Below are 19774 nucleotides of genomic sequence, written 5' to 3' on the forward strand. Positions count from 1 at the left end.
GAGCTAAAAGCATAAACAGGAAATGCATTCCCATTAAGGTCATGAGGAAGGCAAAATTGCCTATTATTTTTTAACATTTTCTAGAAGTTTAAGCTGAATGTAAAAAAAAAAAAAAAAAGATGAAAAAAAAAAGCCATTATGAAAAGAGGTAATAATTTCCTTTAGAAGATGATAAGGTTGTTTATTTGGAAACCACTCTTCCATGATACAAAATTCAATTTACTTAATTCTAAGAAATATTGGTTGAATACCTACTAAGTGCCAACCACTGTTTAAGCACCCAGGATACATCACTGAACACAACTGCACGAAAATCCCAGGCCTCATGAAATGCAAAATACTAGAGGGAAAGACAATATAAAAAGTTAACAAAACACAGTATGGATACAACTAAAGCAGGAAAGAAAGTGAATAGAGAGTTTTAAGAAGGAGGTGATAGGGATGGATAACTAAACGCAATTTTAAATAAGGTGGTTATGGAAGACCTCACCAAGAAGGTGACAGACACTTCATGAAGACCTGTTAGAAGTGAGGAAGCAAGCCATGGAGCCATCAGAAGGAAAAGTGTTTCAGGCAGAACAGCTTGAACAAAGAACCTAAGGTGAGAGCGTGTCTGGCATGTTTGAAGAGTGAGGTGCCCAGTAAAACTGAAGAGGAATAAAAAGGAAGAAGTATTAGGAGATGAGGTCAAAGTAATATGAGGGGTCCAGATCACACAGGACTCTCTAAGGCCATTGCAATAACTCCAGATTTTTCTTTGACGACATGAGAAACCACTGGAGTATGGTTTTATCCTGATGAGAGAAACCTTGTGAGTATAGAATCGACGTGATTTGATTTGTGTTTTAATGGGATCACTCTGGTGGCTATATATAAAACAGACTGAAATTAGGCAGGGACTGAAAAAGATACACCAGTTTTAAAAAGCTATAGCCATAATTTAGATAAGATAGTGGCTTAAAACAGGGTTTTGTTTGTAAAGAATCTATTGATCAGAAAAATGGCTCTGTAATAAACAGACTCTAGGATCCGCAAGATGCCCACCCTCCTGGCACTCATGCCTTCCTGTGATTCCCTTATGTATAGGCAGGACCTGACTTGCCTCTAATCAGAGAATGTTAAAAGTGAGGAAAGAGATAGGATTATATGATTAAGTTATATAAGATTATGTGTCCTGCTTGAAGTCTCTCTCCTCTGCTGGCTCTGAAGGAACAAAGCAGTCATTTGGGGGAAGACACATAGCAAGGAACTGCAGATGGCCTCTAAGAGTTGGGGATAACCTTCAGCTGACAACCTACAGAGGCCTCTAGCCTATAGAGAGCAAGTAAATAAGACCCTCATTCCTAAGATCATGAGGAACTACATTCCACCAACAGTTTGTGTAAGTTTGAAAAAGTTTGTGTAAGTTTGAAAGTTACCTAACTGAACTTCACATGAGACCACTGCCCCAGGTGGCACCTTGATGTAGCCTTGTGACACTGTGGACAAAGGACCCAGCTAAGGTGTACCAAGACAGAAACTGGCATAATAAATGAGTGTTGTTTCAAGCCACATGGTTTGTGGTAATACATTATAGACAAATAGAAAAAAGCTCCAACATTTATATCTAAGAAACTATAAGTGTGTCATTTGGTTGATATGGAGAAAACAACTAGAAACGAGGAGAAAAGTATGTGTATGTAAATATATATGAGATACATGTATGTGAGAATTATGTAACCAGTAACAAAATACAAAAAATAATTTACATAACATACCAGTAATAACCATTTAAAACATTACCATGGAAAATGAAATTGTGTTCACAATAGCAAAAATAATAACATAGAAGATAACAATGAGAAATGCATAAGCCTATATGTAGAGTGCTAAAACATATCACTATAGGATGTAAAAAATTTTACTAGATATAGTGCCTATCTAGATTAGAATATTAAATATTATGAAGATGTATATTTGATTCAGTTACGAAGTTAGTTTAAATGTACATTATGTAATAATTTAAGGTTTAAGCTTCTTATAAGAGTTCAACAAAATGCATCCACTAATAATCTAAAAGGAATGTTTTAAAAGAGAATAATATAAATGAATGAATAATTTGTATATACATTAAATCTTTATCAGATGCTTTTTCATGTTCTAAATTTGGGAGAAGTATAACATATTTAGTCTCACAAAAATTCTATGAGGAATTTCTGTCTCTATTTCACATATGAGGAAATAGAAGCATAGAGAGGTCAAAACTAAGTCTAATATTACTCTGGCAATGTGATTCCAGAGCCCATGTTCTTAACCACAGATTGATACTGCCACATACTATAATACATACTGAGGACCATAATATTAAGCTACAAATATTAAATTCACAAAAGATATAGAAGGCCTCATTGGAAAAAAGAAAAACAATTTAATGAGAATAATTAAAGAACACTTAAATAGAGATACATATCATGTTTACAAATTGGAAAACTCAGTATTATGGAGATGTCAATGAACTCCCTATTGATCTAAAGAGTCACTCCAATAATAATTAAAATCCCAGTGGGCTGGTTTGTGTAACAGACTGACTGTAAAATTTATATGGAGGGGCGTGTAGGTGACTCAGTTGGTTAAGTGTTCAACTCTTGGCTTTGACTCAGGTCATGATCTCAGGGTTGTGAGATGATCGAGCCCTGTACTGTGCTCTGGGCTCTGGGCTCAGTGGAGAGTCTGCTTGAGATTCTTTCACTATCCCTCTGCCCCTCTCCCTGCTCTCTCTCTCTCTCTCTAAAATAAATAAAATCTTTTTAAAAAAATTATATGCAAAGGAAGAAAGTAAAAGTAGCCAAGATATTTTTTGAAAAAAAAAAGTGGAAAGAATTGTTCTATCAGTTGTTGTAATTTATTACAAAGCTATACTAATTAAAACAATGTGATACTTGTATAGTATGAAAAAAATCCAATTGAACACATTAGGAAATTCAGAAACAGACTTCTGCATATTCAGATATCTGTTTTGCAACACAATGAAAAATTATGCATATATGTATGTATACAAATAAATATGTAGCTGACATTTCACATGTAATAGAGTTGTTTATAATAGCCCAAAGTAGAAAACTGGAAATAACCCAAATGTCCACCAACAGCATAATATATAAACAAAACACAATATATTCATACAATGGATTATACAGCAATGAAAATAAATTAACTGAAATACATGCAACATTAATTTTAGAAATAACACTACACAGAAAAGGTCAGGCATGATAGAATATACAGTCTATGCTACCATTAATATAAAGCTCCAAAAGCAGCAAAATTAAAATACATTGTTTAGGAATACATGCCTATGTAGAAAAAATATAAAGTAAACCAAAGAAGTAAATTTAGCCATGAAAGTCAGAATAGTGGTTACCATAAGGGGGAATGAAGGGACTCATGATCAAACAAAATCAAATAAAAAGAGAACTAATAAGTTCTCTTAATATGTTTACTCAATGGGGATTATGTGGACATTTATTTTACAACAATTTGTTAAGTTATAGGTTTATATTTTATGTAATATTTATATTTTTAATATTTCAGAAAAAAACAACTATTATCTACGAATGCAATGTAAAAAAAACAGTCATTACATCCATAAGTATAAACATGTATGTAACAAATAAATCTAGAACATTTATAAAAAATGCATGCTCTAATAATTATGCAAAAAGATTCTTGTAAGACTCAATAACAAATAATACTATTTGCTACTCAATTATGTAATCATCTAATAAACAGATCTTAATGGCTCATTAATTATACCAGCATATTTATATAAGCTAGCAGTCAGACTAAACATGGAAGGAAAAGCCTAATTTTTTTTAGCCCAAAGATAATATTAAAGCCAAGTTTACAGAGTAAATAGAAGTGTGCAGATTATTTTATAGCCATTGATCTAGAAAAATGACCAGAAAGACATATCTCAAAATGTAAATATGAGTATGTATATAACCAATTGTCTATTTTTTATGAACAGAGAAAAAGTATTAAAAATAATTTAGTTTATATTAAAATATCAACAGCAAGTTACACAGGCAAAAATTTCAGAATAGTATGTGTATTTAATACATGTCTATCTCTCTCAGAATACGGTTAGAAGTAGATTAACTCTACCTACCCCAGACATAAACCTTCTTAGGTTAGGCATCATTAAGTTACTTTTATTGAAATTAAGTTTCTGTACATCAAAAGACAAACAATAGTCAAAGACCTTAGATGTTCCTTTATTTCCGATTTCATGTAATGCTAAGCAGTCTTATCCATGCTATTATAGTCTTGTGGCTCCTATAAGCCCAAACAGTCTAGCACCCTAGGTGCTATGAAATTGCTATTTGAAGGTGGTAAAGATACAAAAGAGTTTGTCCATAGCAAAACTTCTGGAGGCATAACAAATGATTAAAGTGGGAAGGGATTCAGGCCCCTTTAGTAACTCTGTGAAAGCATTTGGATACCTGTGGTGATATTTAGCCAACTCTATTACCTCATTTGAACCAAGTTTATTGATGACATCTAATAAGCTGACATCCAATAATCCAGCTTTCTCACCTTATTTCAGGTACTGAAGGCTAAATCCTTATCTCTATTAGACATTTAATGCTGCACATAAGCATTATTTCTAGACAAATAATCTACAGAAATCTTACTGCCACAAGGGGAAAGAAAATCTAATAAGTGAATTAAATTTTCTGTGAAGAAATACAGACATTCCTGAAATACATTACTCAAATAAAATGGCCACAATTTATAAACTACATTTGGAAAAAAGATCAATATAAAATATTGATAGTTTCAGGATTTTTCCAGTCTTCTAACAGTGGAAACCCAACCATGCTTTTATCGTTGATACCAAAATATTCTGAAATACTAAATACTGACCATGAGCCTCTGTGAACAAAGTTCCATATACATCAGAAATTGGAAGCACTGTTCAATCTGCCCAATGGTCTTGTCTTTCCCCAAGCCTTAGTGTGTGTTCATTATATGTAATAAAAGACATCAAGATAGTCTGCTTACAAAAATCAATTAACGAACCTTCTACAAATAGTAAGATAATGCTGATTTGTCCAATGTGAACACCGGAAGCAGTCTGCTTTCACCAACATGGAAAGTAGTAATACAACTATTAAATTTTATCAAAATTTAGTCCAAGACCACCTTCATTGTCCTACCATCCCTCAGGTCACCAAGAAAAACTATTTATATAATGTTAACTGGACGTCCCTCAGTGGGAAGGAAGTAGCTGGTACTCTAGATGACATAGGTGTGCCAGAGAGTGAGAGATCCATACAAATTGAGAGGTTTGCAAAACAGAAGAACATATGGGAGAGGGGGAAAGAGATAAAGAGGAAAACAAACCATAACAGAATCTTTTTTTTTTTCTTAAGATTTCATTTATTTATTTAAGAGAAAGACAGCCTGAATAAGTGAGAAAAGGTGCAAAGGGGGAGGAGACAGAGGGGGAATCTCCCCCAGATTTCAGGCTGAGCAGAGGCTCATGGCTCCATCCAGGCCTTGACCCAACACCCTGAGATCATGACCTGAGCTGAAACCAAGAGTCAGACACTTAACCAACTAAGCCACCCAGGTGCCCCAACCCTAAGAAATTCTTAAAGACAGAGAACAAACTGAGGGGTGATGGAAGGAGGTGGGCGGGGGATGGGCTAGACGGGAGATGAGCATTAAGGAGGGCACTTGTGTGATGAGCACTGGGTGTTGTATTTAAGTGATGAGTCACTGAACTCTACTCCTGAAACCAATATTGCACTGTATGTTAACTAAACAGAATTTACTTAAAAATTAGAAAAATAAACAAAAAGCCATTAAAAAAAACAACAACAAATTGAGAGGTCTGCCACCTCCGTGAAGTTTAAGTTGCTTAAGTTGTCGTAGCCTAGAATGTTAAGACATCACATGCAATGTGCATAGTGCATTACTGAATCTTCTGTTTATCAAGAAGAAAGTAACATAATGCAAAATTTTAGCCTCTCTGAATTCTGGAAGCAGTATCTGCCACATTTGGGTGTGCTGCTCGGAACTACCTATAAAGTAACCCTTAACCCTCAACTTTATGTGACCCAAAGGCTGGAATAAGCTCTGAAACCTAGGCAGGCTCCAAGTCAGGAAAATCTATCACTTGAGCCCTTAGTCCAGCGATTCAATGTTGATCAAAATCTCAGTAATGGCTGATAAGATACTACAAGGGCAATACAAGATTTACACAAGATCTCCTATGATTTTGAGAATCCATGTTCTCTTTGTTAAATAAATATTCTTGTTTAAGGAACATAATCTCCAACACTGGTCATCACGGCCACTTGGTTCGGAAGCCCATCTGAGCAAGCACTAGGGTAGCTAAGGAAAGAGGCTGACCCATCAACAAAAGGAATTATTTTACCTCCTTTATAGAAGGAGAGAGTCCCCTTCAAGGGCATTGATATGAGTCAAAAATATTATCTCAGTCTGGGTATATTATCAGAGGAGCATCTATATACCTCCTTCTACCAATCTTCTTAAACCAATCTTCCAATCTTTTTTTACTCTGAGCCCCTGACCATCCAGGATAGCCATTAGGCATGTTCCTATAAGTTTATATCAATATCTGAAGTCGTATCTCTGTCCAGACTAAATAAATAGGTAGACATGCTACTTCAAAATTTTCCCTCTGAAAAGCTATAAAGCTATAGTAGCCCAATTCTAGCAGGTAGCATATCATGCAGCACCAGATTTAGTTTTTTCTTACTCCCTTGTCACCTACTTAGAGAAAGCTTCCCAGGAGCCATAGGTAGAGTCATGAATTGTGTGAGCCACATGTTCATACAACTTACTTATGTTCTCAGAGCCAGTCTGATCTTTTATAAATACCACTTGCACCTGGAGGTAGAGTTATATGCATAAAAAACTTTGTTTTGGAAAATCATATACCCAATACCTAAAAAACACCATATTCAGAGTATCTTGTAAGATAGTACTTCAGTATTGCAAGGTTTTATGTCTCACATGATGCCATACTGAGTTTTCAACATACCATTCTACCATTATCTAAGATTAGCTACTTCGGGGAGATAAAGGTACATTTTAATACTAGTGAATATTGTGGACATTTGGTCAGTGCTTCTTTTGTTGTTAGTTTCTTGGTAAAAAGTACTGTTTTATAGATTCCATGGCTTAATTTAGCACAATAGCCAAACTTACATAAGAAATATCCATGATCTAAACAACATGAATTCTCTCGTCAGAGATGATCTAGCTAGTTACCATAGACTGCCCAAGTTGCAATAGAGAAAGACCAACATGGGACTCAAAATATAGCACATGGTCTGGAGAGACCAATCAGCTACCTCGTGGCAGGCCAATTACATTAAATGACTTCTTAAACCTGATATGAAATTTGACATCCATGGTCACCATGAGTCTCTACCAAATCTAGATCTCACCAACTCTGTACATAGTGATGTCTTACTGAAGGTCACGGTACCCATAAACACCACTTCTGACCAAGAAACTAACAACACACAATATTCACTGATCTTATAATGTACTCTCACCTCCCTGAAGTGGCTTATCTTAGATAGCGGTGAAATGGCGTGCTGAAAACTCAGTATGGCCTCGTGGAGGACACAATACCTTGCAAAACTGATGTGCTATCCTACAAGATACTCTGAACTACCAACCAATATATAGTGCTGTCTCTCTCAGAACTGTAATATGGGTCTAGGAGCTAAGGGGGAGAAGTAGAAATGATCATTTTTCTGTGGTTTTCTCATCCTCTCAACTCTATAGGATGCAGCATGAGGGTAGAAGACTATAGTTTTGAGATATTGTTCCAAAAAGAGAATACTTCTATACTTCTACCACAACATTCCTCTAACATTTTGAGGCTCCTCAAAACCCTAGACCAATAAGCAAAATAAAGTAACTTTGTATGCTAGAGGGATTCACCATGATCATAAACAGCCAAACACGCAAATAAAACCCTACTACTGTGCAACTGAGACACAGGAAAGTCAAGTATAGTGTTCACAGAGCACTTTGTAGTACCTCCTAATACTGCCATAACTAGCAGTAAAAGTTAAGGAAAACGAATGCAGCTCAATATAGATAAGACCATTAGGGCTCAAGAACCACTAGAAAGCTCAAGAACCCAAGGAAGCTCTGGGTTGTCCTCTAGATTAAAAAAAAAAAAAAAAAAAAAAAAAACCTAACCAGCTCAGTCTGGTTGGGTATCAAGGGAAAATAGAATGAGTTACAGAGGAAAGAAGTTATAAATATGAACTAGAGCCTCATATCCACTTGTAGAGACAAGGACTATAGCAGCTAACCATATTTTCAACCTTGCTCTGGTTTAAGCAAATACTTGTGTATTAACCAATTTCCTTTTTCATTTCCTTCACCACCAATTTTACATAGGGCGTTGATTTGTAATTTAGTCTATAGGCTAAAGGATATGAATAAGTGACTGTAAATGAACTAACAGGGAATGAAAATCATCGAGAAATTTATGCTAACACTGAAGAGACTCCAAATCTCCCTGTTAGGGAAGAGAACCAGGTCACTTTTGTTTGTGGGAGGGAAATTATAATGTGCTACTGAAAGAACATTTATTGTTATCACTGTTGTTTGGAGCTTTAATGCTCTGAGGCTTAAATGACTCAAAATATTTTAAGTGCTTAGAATCATATCTGGCCCACAGTAAGCTGTAAATATCTGACATTGTTATATTTTATAGGAACATCTTGAGATATATGACTGCTAGATATACAGGGAAAACTAAGCAAATGGAAAAAATAGGTCTTCTTAATGCTAAGAAAAGTAAATTTGGGGAGGAAAGGAATAATAGAATAGAAGAGAGATAATAGGAATAGGAAAGGAAAAATAGAATGGAATAATTGCTCTTGAATTGGCAGAGGGTAACAGTTAACCCTTTCAGGACGATATCCTTTCCTCTCAATTGCACTAATTACCCCTGACTCATGATTTCCAGAAAGTAAACCCCCAATGTTCTGCCAAAAAGAAAGAACCATCACCCAGCTGAATGGGGTAGGAATAGAAAGAATGTGAGAACATAACCTGAACCTTTTAATTTCAACCCTATTATTGAAAGTCTTAGACTTTTACCTAGTCCTCTACTTCCATTTATATCCTCATTGGTAACTCTGGTTCCCAGTACTTCTAGAATGTTGTGATACATGACAAGTTGCTTCTAGGCCTCCCCTTGTCACCCTGGGTTTTAGCTTCTCTGGCCTACTCATTTACAACTATTCATTTGTTTTGTAACTCCTCAAGTTATTTTATGGAATTTTCCATCCCTTATGAGTCTTGAAAAACTTCCACACCATCCTTTCTTACTAAGAAAGTGTCTCCATTAAAAAAAAAAAAAAAAAAAGAGTAAACCAAGAAACAGGAAATTGGATCCTAGGGTAAAAAGGGATTCAGCTCAGAAGAGAAATAAAAAGCAGTTCCCTGAATGATGAAGAGAAATCCCAGAGGGCTAACACACAGAATCAAAAGATCCTGCAGTACAAAATGAAACAAAGGGATGTGATACGAGGAAAAGAGCTAATATATTACCTGATGTCTTTTAGCTTATTGTATGTTTCCCAAACGTGAATAGGACATGGTCCCTGCCCTCAAGAATGTGAAAATCTTGAGACTATAAAAACATAATTGGAAAGAATGACTATAAGGCACCTTGACATTTATGTTGTAAAGCACTACAGTGTTATAGGTGAGGTATTACATTCTCTGGAACCAAACTATTTGGGTTCAATACCAGCTATACTAATTACTAGCTGTGTCACCTTAAGCAAATGGCTTAACTTTTCTATAGCTCAGTTGAGTCATTTGTAAAAATGGGAGACAAGAGAACCTATACCACAGGGTTATTCTGAAATAGTTTAAATGTGAAACCAGTATCAGTACCTAGGACATAATAAGAACTATATAAGTGCTAGGCTATACTGTGGCAGAGGCAGCAGTATATTTTTTAATGATAGTCTAGGCATACATTACTAGATATATAAAAAATGAAGGAAGCGTAAAATCATGCAATTATTAATTTCAAGAAAAACAAAGTACTAGGAAAAATAAAATATAGTCATAGAATACTACTCGGTCCATAAAGAAATAATATTTATATAGACATAAAAATATAACCTCTTAATAGTGAATCAGGTTTGTGATAAAACTATAGAGTAGGGAGAGAGGGAAAGCAGAGGACATCTAAATCCTAAGCTTCTAAATCTCTAAAGACAAAATGAAATCTCAAGTTTAAAAAATCAAAACATAGTATAAACATGTTACTCGAAAATCCAGAAATGAATACCAAAAAAAAAAAAAAAAAAAAAAAAGAAGCAGCAGCAATTCAAGAAGTTGAAAGTGGTAGTCTCTGAGGACTAGTACTTGGGAGTAGAGAAGGATGGGTAGAGGATGACTATTCATTCTTTTTTTTTTTTTTTAAGATTTTATTTATTTATTCAGGAGAATACACAGAGAAGAGAGAGACAGAGACACAGGCAGAGGGAGAAGCAGGCTCCATGCAGGGAGCCCGATGTGGGACTCGATCCCAGGTCTCCAGGATCACACCCTGGGCTGAAGGCTGCACTAAACCGCTGAGCCACCTGGGCTGCCCAAAACTATTCATTCTTAAATGCTTTTCCATACAATTTGGCTTTTTAGACTATACACCATTATTACTTTATTAACAATAAATAAAAAACAGTGTTTGGTAGATGTAACATAGACCATGAACTAATATCTTTTCTAGCTGCTCTGCCAAAAAAGATAAACATAGATTCTGTGAGAGAAGTAGAAAGTAATTTTAAGCCACACAGAATCTCGTCCTTTAAGCAGTCCTTTAGTTTTGCTCAAATAGATAAAACAAAAACAAATATATTTGTTTTCTAAGCTCTAAATTGTTTTTAAAAAGTTCTTTTTACCTTATTAAATTTTATCTCTAATGTAATGAAACTCAATATGATCTAATTTTTGCCATACATAAAAATGTTTTGGGTAAAGAAGTTAGGAAAAAAAGATTTAAATACCAATTTGGCACCCCAAATGAATTTATCTTGCTTGTGTAAGTTGCTAAAAATATGCAATTCTAGAGTCTGTAATTAAAAATCAATTTGTAGTTTCATATATAGAAAACTTTTAGTATTGAATGATATAATTCTTTCTCCATGAAATACAGTTTTTATATTGAAATAATTTAGGCGTGAGCATAACATTCCTCTAACCTAAGGATGGTTAAGAATATCTTAAACTGCTAAGCCATGATGAGCAGGACCAAAAGTTTCCAGGGTATGTGACACTGAAAGCAAAGGCAATAAAAGCAAAATTAAACAAGTGGGAATATATTAAATTCAAAAACTTGCACAGCAAAGGAAATCATCAACAAAATGAGAAAACGACCTAATGAATAAGAGAAAATATATGCCAATCGTATATCATAAGGGGTTAATAGTATTCAAAATATTTGAAGAAATCATACAACTCAACACCAAAAAAAAAAAAAATCAAATTCAAAAAATGGGTAGGGGATCTGAATAGACATCTTTCTAAAGATGACATACAGATGACCAACAGTTACATAAAAAGATGCTCAACATCCCAATTATCAGAGAAATGCAAATTAAATCCACAATATCAACCTCACACTTATCAGAATGGCTGTACTTTTGGTGGGAATGGTGATTGGTGCCGTCTCTAGGGAAAACAGTATGGAGGTTCCTTAAAAAACTAAAAATAGAACTACCATATGATCCAACAATTCTATTTCTGGATAGTTACCTGAAAACAAAAACACGAATTTGGAAAGAGTTATGCACCCCATGTTCATTGCAGCATTACGTACGATAGCCAACATAAGCAAACAACCTAAACATACACCAATGGATGAATGGCTAAAGAAAATGTAGTATATATACAATAGAATACTGTTCAGCCACAAAAAAAAAAAAAAAAAAAAAAAAGAAATCTTGCCATTTGCAACAACATGGATGGACCTTGAAGGTATTATACTAAGTAAAATAAGTCAGGCAGATAAAGAAATACTGTATGTTCTCACTAACATGTGGATTCCCAGAACAACCAAACTCATAAATACAGAGAATAGACTGGTAATTGCCAGAGGTGGGGAGTGGGTGGTGGAGACAATGTGTAAAGAGAGTAAAAAACAAACTTCCAGTTATAAAATAAATCCATCATGGGGACATAATGTATAGTATGGTGACTACAGTTAATACTGTATTGCATATTTGCAAGTTGCTAAGAGAGTAAATCTTAAAAGTTCTCATCAGAAGAAAAATAATTCTGTAACTATATATGGTGGCAGATATTAACTAGATTCATGTGGTGACCATTTCATAATATATACAAATACTGAATCATTTTGTAACCTGAAGCTGATATATATCCATTATATATCTCAATTAAGCCTCAACTTTGGAAAAAAAATAAATTAGAGAGGATATGAACCCCAAGGTACCTTAACCATTGTCTGTAAAAGACAATGTTCAAGGAAATAATTTGTACCCAAACTTTTTAATAAATGTATATAGCTTTCTTAAACAAACTACAAAACCAACAGATTTAGCAAATAAATATTAACCAAATAACCAAAAAATACCTAGCAATCTGATGGACATGAAGGCAAAGAAAATGATATTTCCTCAGGAAGTTTAAGTTTTAGTCAGGGGGATAAATAAGTATTAAATTTGTGGGAATGGCCATAAAGGCAAAAGATATGCAGTAAAAGGACAAGATCAAAATGTGTTATAATAAGTTATGGAGGAAGTAATTCATAAAGCAAGCCTTGTCTTGAAGGATGAGTCAAATTTTTATAAGATAACAAAAGTGAAAGCAATATTCAAGACCAAAAAAACAGGTATAGAGGCAAAAATAAACACTGAATTTGAGGAGCTAAGAAGTCTAACCTACTCAGCATTAGTTCAGGCTGAGGCAAGGTGGAAAAGAGTGTATACAGGAAAGGTGTAGATATATTATGGAGCTTCCTGAAAGCCACATAAAGAAGTCTGGAACTGCCAGTTACTTAAAATAGGAAGGTGAGGAACTTTATAAGGATGTGTTTCTTTTTGGCATTAATTACCTCACTTTTTTATTATCATAATACCTATTCCTCATTAGATATAGTAAGGTTAAAGAGAATGAGCATCACATATTATTTACTCATCATTACATCCCCTACATCTAACACAGTGCATAACAAGTGCTCAATAAATATTGGCAGAGTAAATGAAGCAGAGAAGAGTAAACTAACAAATTATAAATATTAATCTGCAGTCATATTAAAGAAGTACTGCATATCTCATGTCACTATACTAAGAAACCTAGATTAGTTTAATCTCCCTCCTGGGTACAGAAGAAAATAACATTGAGGACTCAGGAAGCAGGTTAGGAAATGGCAGAAGAACATCCTTCCAACGCAGGTGGACACAGGGAAGGTGGGAGGCCAATGAGAGCATTAATGTCCTCATCTTTCATAGTAGAGAGTCAATCAAGACTGTCTAAAAGTGAAATATAATGTTCAAACCACTTGAAATGTTTTCCATACTCTTTTCTTCGTAACCTAGAAGAATCTCTGTGGAAATAATAATCCCTGGAGTAAAAAAATAGTTATTTGAAATTCAGCAATTTCTTCTGTCTCACTAGTTTCCTTTTCTATAAAATTCAGTTAGAATTTAAAATGGAAACTATATTACGATTCCATTTTTATAAAATAATCTCCATATATCTATTCTTCTGTCTGTATACAGAAAGATGTCCAGAATAATTTTCCTCAATGTTAGTGTTACTTTCAGATAGGTGCAAGGGATTAGGACTATACTTATTTGAAGAGCATTAACTATAGAACTGCTGGATCAGTATATTGTACACCGGAAACAAGTATGTAACATTGTATGTTAGCTATACTGAAATTAAATTTTTTGAAAAATAATGTTACTTTCAGAGTTAAGAAGAATGTCACTTCATGTATTATAATTTAGTTTCCTGTGTTGTTTAATTTCTTTATAATAAAGATAAATCACTGTTTGAAAAGCAAAGAAAAAAAGTTAAGATTTTTTTTAAGACTGAGCAACTGAATAGTTGGTTAGGCCACTTAATGAGATGGAAACAGACAATTTGTTTCTGTTCTGTTTGTTTTTGTGGGAGGAGCTCCAAGAGTTCAGTTTTAGACATGTTAAGTTTGTGATGTCTGAGAAATGTATGAATTGAGATGTCACGAGAGAGTTGTCTTTTTGAATTTGGTAGCTCCGAATAATGATTTAGCTTAGGGATATAATTTGGGGGGCACCCACAGACATACAGGATACTTAAAGGCAAAGGTGTCAGTGGATGAATGTAAGGCAGAACAAAAAGGAAAAAAATGCAACCGGGACAAAGTCCTGAGTACACCAAATTCCAGAGACTGCTTAGAGAATGCAAAAGAGAAAAAAACAGCAGCCATGGAAGTGTCACAGAAGCAAAGAGAACTTTCACTCAGAAAGAAATGGTCCACTATATCAAATGTTGATAGTTATAATAAGAGGAGAATAAAAAAGAGAAGACTTCATTACATTCATTAGCATAGAAGCTACAAGCAACTTGAGCAGGATGTGCAACTCTGACAGTAGAGAGTCAATGTCAAGTCTAAGTGGGCTGAGAAGTAAAGAGGGGTGAGCGAGTGGGGACAGTTTGTACAGATTACTTGTTATGGTGAGAGGAAGAGAAACAGGACAGTGACTTCAGAGATGGGAGGTCAAGGGAAATTTCTTTTTTAGTGTGTTTCACTGTAAGATACAACACATGAAGGCATGTCTGCACCCAAATACCAAAATTAGAAAAGGATAGGCTAGAAGTGGAAACAAAGAAGATAGGAGGGCTAGTCAAAGGAGCAACCTTCTCATATATTAGTCATTTACCATACAAGATTTCTATCTGAACAAATTAAAATTCAAAAATTTATATAGACTATGATGCTATTTAAAAGTGAAAATCTACATTTCATTCATTAAGTCCTGAATTAGCCTCATCTAAGTGTTGCGGCAAACCTACAGAAACTGTCTTAAACTTACCCTTATTCACTAGGGGAAAAAGTGAGTGGAACATGCAATGCTAAATGTAGAAGGCAAATACACTCATGAGATGATCTACTAAAGGGACAGTACAATAAAGCTACAATTAGAAACAAAACAACTGTAGAAAGTAAAGAAACAGGTAAGAATCCAAACACAGAGAAACATGAGATTTATAGAATACAAAGCTATGATATAAATTATCACTATTGGGCCCCAATGACTAATGCTAGACTGAAATTAGTAGAAGAAAGTAAATTATCTAACCTCAAATGTATGACTTAAAAATACAACTGAATGTTATGAGCATAAACTTTGAAACACAATGAAATAAGCATATTGTCAAAAAATATTAAAAAGCACAAAAAATAAAATACAAACTTTTCCTCAGAAACTGATTTGGTCTTTTTCTTTCTCTTATTGCTGATGCTATAAACATAGCAAATTACTTGGCAGCATGTAGAAGACTACTGGGGTACTGAAAGAATTAAGACAAAATTTACTTCCTAGTCAAACAAAAAAGTCATATAGAGCAAGCAGATATAAAAAAACAATTGAAGTACTACTGCTACTACATCAATTACGAACATTTTTATAGCGCTTGCTACAAGCCAGGCACTGTTAGTAAGTTCTTTTAATTTATCCTAGGCAATTCTCATAATAACTGTGAAGAAAATAATATAATTTTCCTCCATTTTACAGATGGTAACTGAGATCTCAACTCGCACAACTAGTAAAGAGCAATTAGTCTTGGCTCCATAGTCTATGTTGCTAATCTAAATCACCATACTACACAACTCTATTAGATGTATTGACAATGCAAGGTCAAGTTTTCTCATGTAGAACAAAATGACTCCATTTGGATATTGCACTCCATTCGAAAAAATCACATGCTATGCAAATTAATATATTTTATTCCCAGGAGCATTTTACTTCTTAGATAGCTTTTTACATGACTTAAAATCCTATTATTATTCTTTAACAAGATTATTAGAGAAAAATGCCATCCTTTATGCAAGGAAAAAAACAAAACAAAACAAAAAAACAGAAAGACATTCACTCACTGTATCAGTGAAGAGGCCAGAATCTATATTCTGTAACTACAAAACTCAGAAATATACTTGCTATGCAGAAAGAAGTTCTACTGAATAGATTTTTTTCCTAGTATTCTTCATCACTGCTTGGTATATGATGTATCTGATGCTATACATGGAAAGTTAAAATGTAATGTGAAAATACATTTTAACATAAAGGGCACACCATTCAAAGAAATAAGATAGCTATAGTTTTTCCTACCTTCTTTGAACCAAAAAGTCCAAAAATGAAATTCAGCTATTAATGGTAAAAAAAAAAAAAAAAAAAAAAGAAAGAAAAAAAAAGTTTGAGTATAATATACACTACCACCAAAGACTCTAATTTTAGAAAAGTGATTGCTTTATTTCTTAGGTAGAGTATTCTCACTGACTCCCTCCCTATTGCCTGAAAAAGTTATTTTGCCAGTAGAAAGGGGGGGGGGGGGGAAGGGAAGGGAGAAGAATCACAAACCCTATGAAAACTGGAAATGTCTTTAATTCAGCTGTTTATAAAAGTGGCAATTCATAGAAAAACAAATTATAGATCTATATATGACCAAAAATATTTAAACCTTGGAAAAACTGAGGTTAAGGAGTCATGGTTAACATCAAGGAGCAAAATTTGAGCCTCAAGATAAACCCTGCATGGGACGCCTGGCTCAGCAGTTGAGCGTCTGCCTTTGGCTCAGGGCCTGATCTCAGGATCCAGGATCAAGTCCCATATCAGGCTCCCTGTGAGGAGCCTGCTTCTCCCTCTGCCTGTGTCTCTGCCTCTCTCTCATTCTGTGTCTCTCATGAATAAATAAATCTTAAAAAAAAAAAAAAAAAAAAGACAAATCATGCGTTTTCAGGCCTCTTTCAAGTGTCTATTATAGAAGGAGTCCAAGTCCCATGAAATACTGGAAAGAACCAGCTGACTCTTAAGTAAACTGAAGAGTCTGCAAAATGCAAAGGGCATTTTGTTTGTAAATTAAACAAAAGTGGGAGACATGGTCATAATACAGAATCTAAATGTAGACAAAAGTTGTTATATAAACCCTAATAGCTATTTATTTTGTCTATAAAGTTACAACTTACCTTTAAACATGCTTTAAAAATTAGTTCATTTTAAATGCTTTTTGAAAGCATATAGAACATATCCTTAACTATTTCTACAGAATAGAAAATGTACCTCAGGTAAAATTTAGCACCTTACCTTAGACCAAAGATGTGTGATTGTTCATAGTTGAATAAAGAACGAATCTTAGCTTCTGAATTCAAAATTATAAGTCTATCTAGAATATCCTGAAAAAGAAAGACTTGAGTGAGACTACATACAATGTAAAGAAAGACCAAATCAGGGATCCCTGGGTGGCGCAGCGGTTTGGCGCCTGCCTTTGGCCCAGGGCGTGATCCTGGAGACCCCGAATCGAATCCCACGTTGGGCTCTCGGTGCATGGAGCCTGCTTCTCCCTCTGCCTGTGTCTCTGCCTCTCTCTCTCTCTCCCTCTGTTACTATCAGAAGTAAATAAAAATTAAAAAAAAAAAAGAAAGACCAAATCAAAGATTTGTTTACATTTAGTTCTCAACCTTGGCTTTACATTTGATCACCTAGAAGGTAGTTAAAAAAAAAATTACTAATCCCATGCCTCATTCTTAGAGATTTTGAATTTATTGGTCTAGGTGTGTCTGAGCATTAAGATTTATCAGAGTTCTTGAAATGAGCCATCTCATGTTTAGCTAAAGTAGAGAATCACTAACTTATACCCCATTCTGGTACTGTGTGCACAACTTATGCAACCAGCTAAATAGTGATCAAACTGCTAAAAATGTAAACTACTTTGAAAAACCAATATGAAATCCACAAATGTGAAGCATGAACAGTGGATCTAAAAAGTTTTATCTGGCAGCTGAGATTTAGCTGAGATTTTGTTGTTGATGGTATCTGCTCATGTAAATCAGTGGTTTCCAACCCTGGTTGAACACACTGGAATCACCCAGAAAAGCTTTAAATATATATATATATACACACACACACACACACACACACACACACACACATACACACACACACATATATATAAACAATGCCTAGGCTCTATCTTAGACCAATTAAGTCACTATCCTTGGGGTAAGATTCTGATATTAATATCCTCTTAAAAGATTCACCAAGTTGTTGCAATGTGTAGCCAGGCTTTTATTAAGTATCATGATGCACGTACAGGGAGAACCTGATTACCCAGGTGCCACCAGCCATTCCATGTCCAACAATGTAAGCCTGCCACACAACTTCAAGCATTCTCTAAAAGTCTTTTTATAATGCCCTGCTTTGTGTGTATCTTTGAGCTTAGGCCTAAGAAATTTATTCATAGATGAATACTTGTTTATCTCGTTGTTCATTTTCCTGACCAAGAAACTTGCTATCATCCAGTAAGCTCAAACTGAAGACATTTCTGTGACCATTAAGTCAAAAGGAAGGTTTTGCTAGGCAGTGAAGTCATGTAACATTTACAGATGTCTACGTGGATGATAGTACATATGTCATATCATCAAATGAATAAGAAGCATGGAAATGACTTTGCAAGGTTGAGGAAATAATGAATCTTGCAAAATTTGAAAATACTAATTGAAAAACTTCTGAAAAATACTAATTGAAACATAGTAAAAACTGAATTTTGAGTCAACTTGTACAATAAAAGTTTATAACTAACACTTAGGAATGCATTTATTATCCTACACATACCTTGTAAAAATGTGCAAATCCTTAGCACAAGAGTCTATAATCAGCAAACATTAAATAAACTGCCTAATAATGAAGAATAAAAAGATTGCTATCTTAAAATCTGTCATTTTGTCTGCTTCTTAGCTGGGCACTCCTTGTTTCAAACATTATGATAAAACATGAGCTAAGTAACTCATTCATATTCCCAGCTTCACATTCAGATTCACAATAATTTACCGACTCTCTTCTTTTTCCTAATTTTTTTTCTGACAGTCCTGATTAGCTACAGCGACAGAGCCATGGAGGTCTCCTTGACTTGTTCAGGTACCTGGGTACTATTAAGTAATCTTATAGATAGAATAGAAACTTATTTTCTAGGTGTTTCTTAAAATAGGTAAATACTTTTTACTGCTTAAAATAATTTAAGAAATTATCACTGTTTTTACCAAAATCTCCACAGATTAATCTAGAATTATGTATCACTGGCCTTCTCTTATCTGAGAAAAAAGAATCTGCCTGTCAGTTCTGTGCACAGTAGCTTCTGGAAGGATTACTATAGATTTCTCTTCATTAGTAGGATACTAGCATAATGTGACTGAAATCCGTCCAATTATCTGAACTCTAAGCTCACACTGTGACAGCCAGTAACACTTTGGAACTCTATAAAGTTCTAGTTCCAAATCTAAGTACTAGATACTTTAAGAATAAAAGAGAGGATGTATTACCAGCAAGCTAATGGAAGAGTAGATTGCAGTGATCTATCAATGATAATGCATTTTCAGAGAACAAATGTTACGGTAAATAATTTGTTCTTTAAGAGGACTACATTGATGGATCACCACTTAGGGAAGAAAACGAACCTCCTGGGAAGCCTGCCTTATGGAGAACTTCAGTTCCTA

At 34.5% G+C, this 19774-nt stretch overlaps 1 protein-coding gene across 7 annotated transcripts in view; it reads right to left on the bottom strand.

Moving 5' to 3' along the window:
- TBC1D32 (TBC1 domain family member 32) overlaps window positions 1–19774 on the bottom strand; it is a 211104-nt gene that overhangs the window by 90593 nt on the left and 100737 nt on the right. For all 7 annotated transcript variants that reach the window (XR_013381762.1, XR_013381757.1, XM_077901391.1 and 4 more), the window contains one exon: window positions 17370–17458. Coding sequence is in view for 5 of the 7 variants with exons in the window: in XM_077901391.1 (XP_077757517.1) it covers window positions 17370–17458 (89 nt within the window). In the remaining 2 variants the exon portion in view is untranslated. The remainder of the gene's footprint in view (window positions 1–17369; window positions 17459–19774) is intronic.

Source organism: Canis aureus, chromosome 1 (genome assembly GCF_053574225.1).
Source record: "Canis aureus isolate CA01 chromosome 1, VMU_Caureus_v.1.0, whole genome shotgun sequence".
NCBI classification, from domain to species: domain Eukaryota; kingdom Metazoa; phylum Chordata; class Mammalia; order Carnivora; family Canidae; genus Canis; species Canis aureus.